The 11,690-nt window shown below is 44.3% G+C and overlaps 1 protein-coding gene across 1 annotated transcript; it reads right to left on the reverse strand.

Annotated features, from left to right (window-relative positions):
- Positions 1-1,481: 1,481 nt before the first annotated feature.
- mtdha (metadherin a) lies at positions 1,482-11,690 on the reverse strand. The gene is made up of 12 exons (XM_084455175.1): positions 11,255-11,690; positions 10,661-10,771; positions 10,238-10,322; positions 8,418-8,576; positions 8,233-8,295; positions 7,867-8,037; positions 7,154-7,234; positions 6,506-6,580; positions 5,794-5,927; positions 4,941-5,045; positions 4,647-4,767; positions 1,482-3,342 (listed from the first exon to the last, which is right to left on the reverse strand). The coding sequence occupies exons 1-12, from the start codon at positions 11,603-11,605 to the stop codon at positions 3,275-3,277; spliced, it is 1,524 nt and encodes a 507-aa protein (XP_084311301.1). The 5' UTR covers positions 11,606-11,690; the 3' UTR covers positions 1,482-3,274.

The raw sequence follows: 11,690 nt of genomic DNA on the forward strand, positions 1-11,690 counted from the left end.
GCGCTCCTATGAGAAGTGAGTTTCACCAGCTACTCTCACCCCACACCACTGGATATCTGGGTCACGGCACCAATGTAACTGTCTGTTTTGGCATGCCCAGGGTGGGATTAGAACCCAGGAGCGCTGACAGTTGCGCCAATAGGGACGTCCCCCTTGGAGGAGCTGTCAGCGCTGCTTTGAGGAGTGATTTTCACCAGCTACTCCACTTACCACTTCCGCTACATGTGCCCTCAGGGTCAGTGTGGCTCATGGGGTAGTAGGCCTACTTATTGCCTGTTTGGTTGGAATACAAGACCATAGTCCCTCACTCATCCATCCTCAATGAGATCGGACAAGATTGGTGAAGGCTGCTTGTCCTCATAACCCAATGATCAAGGCATTACATTTGAGCTGGCCTCGATCATAAACACAGTCCAGCTGCAATGCCTTTCTAACCGTTTTAAATCATGTTGATCGGCAGTGATGAGCAGTTTAACCAAGCCCCGTCCATAAAACGCTGTCATGATGTCTGTCACCCATTCACAAAAGCCCACTGCGGCCAGAGTGAAAAATAGACTAGTGAGTAGGGCGAAGCATGTTCTCCCTCTGAAGTGTGCTGCAGCGTGAATGCACGAGTAGAGGGTTGAAGTGACATCTGTCATAGAAATTGTAGTTTCACCACCTCACCACCTCCCTCAACCTTTCACATAGCTGTGCTAGTCTAATTTATGACAGGATGACCTCCAGGAGGTCAACACACCTAGACGTTGTCTGCTCCAGAATAACCATCCTTTGTCCCATTGGCCCTTGCAAGAATTACCGCCTTTTCTCATGTCACATGTCTGTATTCTCGACCACTGTTGATGATGCCTGCCATTTAATATGACGTGCACAATGGGTTAGCCAATCACATCCCTGGAAGCGTCATATCTGTGTATTGCTTGAATATAAGGCCGCGCAAGACCAGACTGGGGCACTTCTGTTGGATGAACCACTCACGTGCGTTTCCTCTGAAGTCCTTGCGCTCGTATGTTTTCTCAATAAACCAGACTTAACCTGTTTGAGCGAATCTTGGCAAATCCTTTTTGACTAGATCAGTTAAAAATCTTCTACACATCCTAAAGGAAAACGCCACACTGAGGGCCAGGAAGGACGGGTCTGGGGGACTGGACTGGGATTAGCTTCTACTGGGACTGGACTGGCTCCGTCCCTAGACTGGGATTATCTTCTACTGGGAATAGAAAGACATGACATTGTTACTGCTGTGAAGACCATAAATGCTACATATGTACAGGATAAGATTTAAGTGCAGATATGCATTAATATGTCATGCACATGTTATAACAAAACTGCAAGCATACTATGCATAGCTATCACTATAATAAGTATATGTGAACTAGCTACAATCATAATACATTTCTTTTTTATTTATTTATTTTTCATCAAATTTCAATGAACAGAAATATCATTTCAATTCTTCAATAAACAAAATCATTCTCAAAATCATATTCTAAGGACAAGTATAAATACATTGATTGAGTCATCTTAATAACCATTAATTACAAAGACATGTATTTCTGCAGCTACACCAGAACATCTCCATAACGACTTATCTAGTCTACCAAGATCTATGGGCAAAAATACTGCACCACCACAGACCAACATCTTGATGCACTAAGGCTCTTTACACTCTCAAGGTCTACCGTAAAGATGCAGTCCTTTCTATTTCTGCTGAAGCATATGCTTCAGACATGGGTAGACATGGGTCCAAATACTATTCGTGCTCACATGTGCTTGACTGTTCTTGCCTGGTACAATACAACCAATTGGCTGTTCCCAAAAATGCAAACTGCGCCCACTTGACAATACAGGCACTCAAGAAAGCGCTAAAGTAATGGAAAGGATTTCAAATAGTATTTGGGCCCAGGTCTGATTTAAGCCAATATGCTCAAGCTCACTTTGCCACCCCTCAGTAAAGTCTGTATACACACTGAGAGGTCCTACAGGAGCTCCAACAAGACGTCGCCCCCCATCCCCCCTTTTTTTCCTTTTTTTAAATCAGCGTATAGGAGTATGGTTATCAAAGTCATGCAAGAGTTAAATTCATTTCGGACATGGATCAAACTTGCAGTTACTATAAAAAAATGTAAATTTACTACAGGTTAAGGCAATATAATTCAATTCCTGATATACTGTTAAAATGACCGACATGGAATTAAAGCTGCTCTGGACTCCTCCTCAGTACCTCCACTTTAAATCACATCGACTTCCATCACTAAAGTCACAAACCAGGAATTAAACGTTCACAATCCGCAATATGGTCTTAAAAACGAATGAAAACATCAAGGGACTCGACACAGCTTTGCACAGTGCAATCACAGAGAATTCAACATTAGAAAAAGCCCTTTGAATCTGTACATATGGCATGGCTTTTCCTACCACCGAGGTTGGAAGAAACATTTTAAGAAATTATCTTAACAGCAGAGTGCAATAGGACCAGAATATCTCTACTTTGAGGGTCAATGGACACAAACATCAGTGAGGAAAATATGCTCAGAATGATACAACGCACTGAGAGAATACTAGTAGACCCAACTAATGCCCCTAGTGGTGTCATTAGAGTACTTCACAACTCATCAATTACAGTGCCTCCCTGTGGCTGATAAGAGTTACTGCCACATTTTAGTAAAAAAAAAAGGTTTAGTTGCCTCACATTGTACATCTAGGATCAGTTTTATCATCCCAAAATCCTGAGCCTTGTCATTGGAGCGGAGTGAGTAACACTGACCCAGGATCAGCGCTGACATGCAAACATGAACCACTCTATCAGTAACCGCAACATACCGGTAGTTGTGTACAATCCACCGATGCCAAAGTGCCACAACAGAGACAAAAAAAAAAAAGTAAACGTAATCTCGAAACCATTGATATTTCGTAAAAACGCATTTCTACATTTGGGTTATTTCATAAACGTATACCTTCAAAAAGTACTTTTGATGCAACTGGAAAATAATCACATATAAACATGTACCCCTTACTGCAAGTCAACCTGGCCTGAAACACCGTTTGGTTGCAGCGTAGCGTATAGTGCACTTCAGTTAACTCAGTTCATAGGATCACACCTGTTCTCTTGTGTGCCAAGCCAGTCACTGTTAAGTTTTCAATTCTGTTTCTTTTTGGATATAGGAAAAGTACAATAAACTTATCCTTAAAAAAATCTGTACCCGGTAATTATTGCATTTAACACACTGAACAATCCTTTTGCATATGATTAATTTGAGCTGTGGTTCTGACTTCATGTCTCTCTCCGGACCTTCTTCTTCTGGGCTGGTTTTGGAGCCTCCGAGGTCTGGTCAGACTTTTCTACAGAGACATTAGAGGAGAGGTCTGGTCAGACTTTTCTACAGAGACATTAGAGGAGAGGTCTGGTCAGACTTTTCTACTGAGAAATCAGAAAAGATTAGAATTGAATTGTCATCTTTTTGACATATACATTGTATGTCCATCAAAACTATTGAAGCTGAAGATGGAACCTACCTACCTCTTATTACATTACAAAAACATACGGTAGTGCTTAAAATGTGTAGTGTATGTTTTTGAAAAGTGGGGAGTTGACATGCTTCTGATCAGTTATTCACTATTATAAATGTCCAGTTCTTAGATGTGTGTGGGTGTGTGTGTGTGTGTACAGCGCATTCAGAAAATATTCAGACCCCTTCACCTTTTCCACACTTTGTTACATTACAGGCTTATTCTAAAATGGATTAAATTCATTTTCTCATCAATCTAGACAATACACCATAAGGAAACAGGTTTAGACATTTTTGCAAATTAATAAAAAAAACAAAAACTTAAATATCCCATTTAAGATCAGTGCTTGAGAGGATCTGCAGAGAACAATGGGAGAAATTCCCCAAATACTGTCTGATACTTATGTAAATATAATATTTCACTTTGTTGTATTTTCTTTAAATAAATTTGCCAAAAATTCAAAAGGCCTGTGTCGGTTTTGTCCTTTTGGGGTATTGACTGTAGACTGAAGAGAAATTAAACAACTGAATCCCAGGGTCCAACGATAAAATTGAAGTGCCTTTGAAAAACGACCGTTTTATTCTCTTTGCTCTCAAACTTTATTCGGCAAACTGCGCAAAACGTAGTCGGAGTTTTGCCCACATCCTCTAACGACACCCAGCTAAACTCCTTCGTCCAAGACGATTGAAGCGCTCACTTGCACTTGAGCTCATGCGTCTGGTCTTTACCCTCTGCCATTTGAAAAGCGTCCGACTGACAGCCACGCGTCCCACTACTAGCCTACTCAGCTCTTGACTGGCCAACGACGAGTGCTAGGGGAGGGGGCTAATATGTGCCAGAGAGAACATTAGCTATGATACAACAATGATCGAATAGAAATTATAAAAATTGGGAAAACTGATAAAAATGACATTTATTTTTACTACTTGTCCAACGGGGCAAGTGAGTTGCCTGATTTATTCGCCTGACATGGCGTTTTACATGCCCTGGGCGGTCTGCCGGCCAGTCCTTATTGTTGGACCCTGAATCCATTTTAGAAGCTGTAATGTAACAAGTGAAGGGGTCTGAATACTTAATGAATGCAGTGTAGAGGAAAGAGCTCAGCCAGTGGTTTGAACTCCGCCCTTGTGTCTTACTCTCAGAGGATGGTGTGGCGGTCATCTGCTTTGAGGCGGTCACCACTGGGGGGCGCTCTTCTCTTGGCTGGGCCTTGGGCAATGTGTTGGCCACAGGAGGGACTGAGCTCTCGGGGGTTGGCTACACAAGCAGGGGTCAAATAAAGGAAAGACCTTAAAATAGATTTGTCCATTTATTTTTTGTACATAGTTGTTTTGGTAATGCATGGCTTTAGAATGAATGGAGGGATGTAAAATGGCGGTATGATGATCACAGAGATCTTCCACTCTCCCTCTGGTTTGGTTGGTTCCTACCTGGGCCGGAGTGCCCTCATCCTCCGTTTTCTTCTTCTTTTTCTTCTTCTTCTTTGATTTGGCCGCTCCCCCGCCGGAGGCATCCTCCTTCTCCTCGTCTGACACCTGGGAGACAACCACAACAGGACCAAGAACCTGATTTAACACCTCTTCAATGCCCACTGGGAAACAGACAATCCATGTTTCCATATCCTTAGCTGTCTTTCCACTGTCGGGCTGAACGGTTCTGAGCACGCAAGGTAACGGTTCCGAGGGTCTTTCCACCTGGAAACGGTTGGATCCGGAACGTTTATAAACCGTTCCCAGCACGATTCCCAAGGCCCGGTTAGACAACCGTACTCAGTGAAGCAGAACCGTTTGATTAGGCAGGCTTAATAGACCTATACTATTCACTGATAGGTTGCAATACACGTCAGTCTCTTGGCTCGAGCACCAGTAAGCTAACTTAAACAAGCTAACGTCTGTTTGGTTATGTAGAGAAACCGGTTTGTGCGCTCATGTAGGCGCATAAAAAGAAAACCCAGAAATCATCCAAAATAAACCAAACCCTCCTCCATACTGTTAGTGGCCCGACGGTGGAAAGACAGATGGTAACGGTTCTCACGGGTCCGGGGCAGAACAGAGCCCAACTAAACTAACTAGCAAAGTTCGGCCCCGACAGCTCTTGAAAATGAACAACCCATGTATTCACTTTATAATCTGTCCACCCTTTCATTCAGCTGTCCCATTGTGTGGGTGGATGACAGTAGATAAATCCATGGGACGGATGGATGGATGGTTGGACAGGATAGTCAAATGATCACAAGGACACAGGTGGAGCACGTCTTGTTCGTCCAGCTGTAGGAGGACAGACCTTGGTGGTATGGGGGGCGGGTGTCTCCTGGGAGGGGGGGGCCGGGGCCTCGACCACAGGGGGCTCCTCATAGTTCCCCCACAGCTCCGTAGGGGCGTTCCAGTCAGAGCTGGGGTCCGCTACACTGATCCCATCTGACCACAACACAACAGCATGTCACCACACACCAGTTACAGATCAATACTAACACAATCATGTCACGGTATTGGCAACTGGTAAATAGTCTGCACTTATATAGCGCTTCTATCCAAAGCGCTTTACAATGACCTCTCATTCACATACAATGGCGGCCAGCTGCCACGCAAGGCGTCTTGGGTTCAGTGTCTTGCTCAAGGACACGGGGACATGTGGACAGGAGGAGCCGGGGATCGAACCGACGACCCTGCGGCCATTTGACGACCCGCTCAACCTCCTGAGCCACAGAGGCCCCCACAGCTGCTTTCATCTCAATACCAATGTTGGATATTAATTACAAAACATTCATGACCCCGAACCAAGCAGAGTACGGTCTGGCATACCTGTAGGGTACGTGAGACAGTACTCTGGGACTGAAAAGACATTTGGAGTGTGACCATCTTCATGACTTTGACGGGAAGTAGCCCATGTCAGACCCCTACTAAAACATGCGCTGTAAAATATATGTACACAAGACTGAAATACAACTCTACAGCCCCCTTTGGTGTAAAAAGAACAAAGAAATGGGCATGCGTACTGAATCCAGACCACACGTCGTCCTCCACGGGGGGGGTGGGCAGGTCAGTGGAAGGACGTGACCGGGGCTCCCCAGCTGGAACGACAGAGACAGACAGGGAGACGGTCAAGTCTTTGCCATCTTCAGGATTTTTCCTGGCTCAGGATGGGTCTTTGGGGGGGTGATGCGCACACAATTTATTTGGGGGAAACCTCAGTTTTATGCCAAGTAGCCTACCGGTATAGGCCTATATTCCTCACTGTCGTTCTGACTGAGCTCACTTCTCACAATCATGGGAAATCTCCCGACATGACACAAAATGGATATGATTACTAGTGGTCCAAACTATGGACAAAGCAAGAAAGAGGGATGGGCTGCACTTGAAACAAGCTATCAAACAACATTTGGAGAGGATTTGAATTTATATTTTTATTCTAAATTTTTAGCATTTTGGCACTGGTGATTTTCCTTTGGCTCTGGCTAACATCTCTTTGGCGGGGGGGGGGGGGGGGGGGGGGGGGGGGGCGCCAAAAAATCCTCTATGCTGGAAAAACCCTTATCTTGATCATACTGTACCAGCCTACTCAGATCAACAGTTCAAACAAGGAGCAGGGCATGAGGGTTGGTGGAATTGGGCCTTACACATCACTTATCAGTGATTTTGTTCACCTGTTGTATTCATTCCAAGAAGAGAGAAGGTCACAGAGTTGATTTCAGTTTTGATCCTGCCATCAATGCCACTCCATGTCCCTGAAATACAAGTTATATACCATTAATATGTTGTGTAATCCGATGATCACCTTTGATATTTGAGGTAACATTTAATAGCAAAGACTTTATAAAGGCAAAGCAATTGTATAAACCCATACAATTGGAATTCCATTTCTATGGTTAACCCAGACTGCTCCTCAGAATTGTAGCACAGTTCCTTTCATGTTGTTGTGAGACAGGACCTAGCCTCAGAACACAGACCCTTTCTTTAGAAGGGTATGAGATAAAACAGCAGAAATGTGGATATAGAGGAAGTACTCCACTCCTTTTTTGAGTGAGATAATCTGTATCCTATATTGTGTGACCTGCATAGATCACACAATGAAGGCTTCTCGTACATCGAAGGTTTTCGTACATTGATGTAAAACAAACGCAAATCAAAGTGTTTTTTGGGCTGCAGGCTGTAGTGAGGATTCTGCTGTAATGTTAAACATCTGTCTAACGGCCAGTGTTCGTACAGTAGATGCATGGTTTACCTTATCCGGCGGCAATGGATTCAATAGATTCTCAAACATACAAACCCTGCCAACTTCATTCTTCAAACAAGTTCAATGAAACACGCCTCAAGTATGTGAAACTATCTGAAGATGTCTTTGGATCAGCCCCGGTACCTTCCGTCTCCGGGCCCCAGGTCTGGGGCTCCGGGTTCCTGTGACGGGGGGCCGTGGGCATGGCCGGCCACTTGTCCCCCTCCAGAGCGCTCATCTGGGCGGGGAGTTTCATGGGTACGTTGGCCCACCCTCCGCCGTTCACAGAGGGCTCGTCTCTCCAGCTGGAGGCCACTAAGGAGACGGAGAGGGAGATCTCTGTTGGTCATCAGCTCAACAGGACACGGTGCTGCTACGCCAGTCAGTTGCGAGAAGGACAGACACTGTGTAATGCCCAGAGGCGATAATGGTGGGTAGTTTCTAGAATGATATCAAATGACAACCACTCTCTTCTTCAGACCCTACTGTAACATGGATGGATGTCTTTACCTGGTGCAACGACAGCATCTCCCTTCCCAGCGGTCCTTGCATGCAGGGGCTCTACATAAGATGCTGAAGTGAAGATAGTGTTTGAGCGTTAACTCTGAACTTCAAAACGCCGTCCTCCGGTGTGCTTTGAGAGGGAGGAGAGGGAGGAATGCTTTCGAGAATCGACTTCTCTGATGATGTCATACCTCTGGTCTTCCTGGGGGGGACGGGGGCGGAGACGGCGGGTGGGTTTCCCTGGTAGCTGGGAGGCTCCGCCCCCCCTGGGCTTCCAGAGCCATCTGGAGCCTTGTCCTTCCTGCGCTGCTGCCTCTTCTCCCGGTTACTCACCTTGGTCTCCCAGGCTCCTGAGGGAAAGGACCGGATAAGACGAGTCTTTAATGGGCTGATATGTTTAAAACAGTGTAGGGCTGCACAATTAATCGTGAATTAATCGAAATCGCGATTATGACCTCCGCGATTAACTAATCGCAAAAGGCCGCAATTAATGTGATTAATAATTTTTAATTGAGTGTGCTAGGACTACACGGTCAAATCACAGGCTCTTATGCTGTCTGACCAATCACATGCGTTTCCGCTGAGTGCACTGCACAGCAATTTAGATAGCAGTAGGTCAAGACAAGTGTCACAAGAGTACCCGCAGCCGTGAGTAGTGAAAAAATTTGCGAAAACAAGGTCAGTGAGTTAGTAGCAAGAAAGGGATCAACGTCCGTGATTTGGGAGCATTTTGGTTATTATATATTAATATTATATATTAAATATTAATCACAATTATTAATTGCAATTACCATTTTGAAGCAAATAATCACAATTATTTTTTGGTCATAATCATGCAGCCCTAAAACAGTGTATTATATTATTCAAGTGTTAAGTTTAGTTCAGTTTGTAAAAGGCTAAAATGACAATTATGTACATTTAGACACTGTGGTTAGGCAGCATTCTGTGCTCTTGTAAGACTGTCTAATGCCATCAAGTTCAAATAAATACTTTTTTATACAACTAAAAAAGACTTGGATCAACAATTGGTGCCACTCCCTCAACCATGTTGGCTAACAAAACCTACATTCCATTGGATCTAGGTGAACCAGGCCATGTGCCATGTCCTACAGCCTCTCTCCCAGTTCCCTCAGGAATAGGCGTGCTTGCTATAGCTGCAGGCCAGTTTGAGTGACAGACAGACTACATTAATTCCCTCAAGAATGCCATTGTAGCCTTATGCAAGGGCCTTAAACGTGTAAATATTATAATGCCAACTAAGTAAATTCACCACACTCCGCTATACGCCTGATCACAAATTCTCCTTTCAACACCCATGTTAGGCAACCTATATTCATCTCTCGACTGGCCCTCCCTGACCGCTCAATGACCAAACCAATCACATGTTCATACAAAAACCCTTTACCTCAGCTCTTTGTTAAGATTCCCAACCGATAGCAAAAAACACCCGAGATCAAATGCCTATACATCTGGCCATTCCCAGTGGAACACCCTACAAGACGCTGAAACTGGAAGCCTTTATATCCATGGATGCCTCTGAACACAGACTTTGTGAGATTCTAACTGAAGATTGCACATTGTTTCTCCCCTGCCAGACTGCAAAGATTTTGACTGCATTTGAAGTATTTTGTTTTTCTCCTGTACTCTTTTGCACATGTCGTCATTGTGAATACGAGGTTGTTCTTAATTGATTTACCTGTGTAAATAATGGTTAATAAAAAACTCAGGTTGCTGAAACATGAATGCGACTTAGAAGCACAGACAAATCATACAGTCTAACAGGTGACCAAAATGTCCAATGCATTTTGAAATACATTCATTCTAATAAATTACTGAGAACCACGAACAATGTGCCAAAGCTACGGGCTTTATAAGACGTTTAACACCATACAATGAAGACACCAGCGGTTTCTTTCTACATGTCAACAAATCAATATGTTTTAGACATTGTTTAAAAGTGTATTGCTTTTTCCTGTGAAGTTACTGCATGAATATGTTGAGCAGCACCTACCATCATCAGGCTCCTTTCCATCAGCTGCAGAAACACTCTGGCCTGACTTCACTTCTGGTTTGAGTTTTTTCTTGGTTTTCTTCACCTATGTAAGTGCAGGATACAACATTTCAACAAATTAAAATACTCAGTTTGCTTACATAAAAAAAAGCCTGACTAAAACCCCATCCACATCCAAGAGTTGCAAGGCAGCTAGGTCACTTAAACTGAGTAAAATAAGGTCTTCAAACTGTATCCATTGTGCCAGATTGTGATGGGTGATAGCTCTCTGGTGTGATTATTACTTTATGTGGAGGACTGAGCTGGAGCTCAACGTTTTAGCCATGGATAATTTCGATCATTTTGGATTAAATCCACAAAAAGTAATCACACTCGATTGCTTCCTGTTCTTTCTTTCTAAAGGTACCAGCTAACTTTACATACCTTCTCGTTTTTGATCTCTGGGGCCTGTGGTGGGGACGGTTTGGGGATTTCTTCACTAGCTCTCACTTCCTCTTGCGGCTCTGGTAAAGTGTGTCCATTGGATTGAGTCTTCTATGGCCAGAGAGACAAGGAAATTGCTGTCAGGGCTGTGCAAGTGTATTGCATACATTATGGTTGACACCAAGTTTGGCTAAGTTAGCTAACTTAAAACGACTCATATTTTGTATTCAACCCCTTCTCCATATGTATGCCGACAATCTGAAGTTGATTACATGGAGGTGGAACATTAGCTACTTAACCCAGCTAGCTAATGCTAAAATCATGATTTGAATCACAACGTCAATGGCAAACAGATCTGGTGGCTAGGAATTAAAGTAGTAGAGATAGCTAGCTCGTTAGCTTAGCTAGTTTGTTGAATAGTTAGCCTGGCTAGCTAATTAGCTAGGCATGGCTACCTACTGTATATAGCCAGCTGCCTACACAAAAGCTAGCTAGCCTAGCTAACGTTAGATGCCACGACTTCATTTGTCAACAGCTAGCGATAGTCATCTAGCGGCTCCAGGCTAAGGTTGCTAGCAAACTAGATAACAGTACCTTAACCGATTTCTTTTTGTTCTTCTTCTTCTGTTCCTCGGGTTTAAAAGCCTTGGTCACCGGAGCCCTCAGAGGTTCACCACCACCGCTGTCTGGAGTGGCAGACGAGCTCCGTTTTCTCCCACCGCCACAGACCGCGGCCCAGGCCAGGACCAGCACCCCCAGCAGGACCAGCAGGACCAGCACCCCCAGGGAGAGGACAGCCCAGGACGGGTAGAGCTCAGGCCTCAGACCCAATTCAACCCCGAACTGCGATCTCATATACCCCTGTCCGGAGGATAGTAGCTCTCGGAGACGGCTGGATATCAATTCAGCTTGCTCCGAAGCTAGTGCTTGCCAGTCCGTTGCCATTCTTTCTAAACGCCAGTCACCAGCTAGCACGCTAGCTAGTCCACGGTTTATGGAAACAGAGCTACAGAGTCGTCTGCTACTGCTA

The sequence above is a fragment of the Borostomias antarcticus genome (assembly GCF_949987555.1).
Source record: "Borostomias antarcticus genome assembly, chromosome: 21".
Taxonomy (NCBI): domain Eukaryota; kingdom Metazoa; phylum Chordata; class Actinopteri; order Stomiiformes; family Stomiidae; genus Borostomias; species Borostomias antarcticus.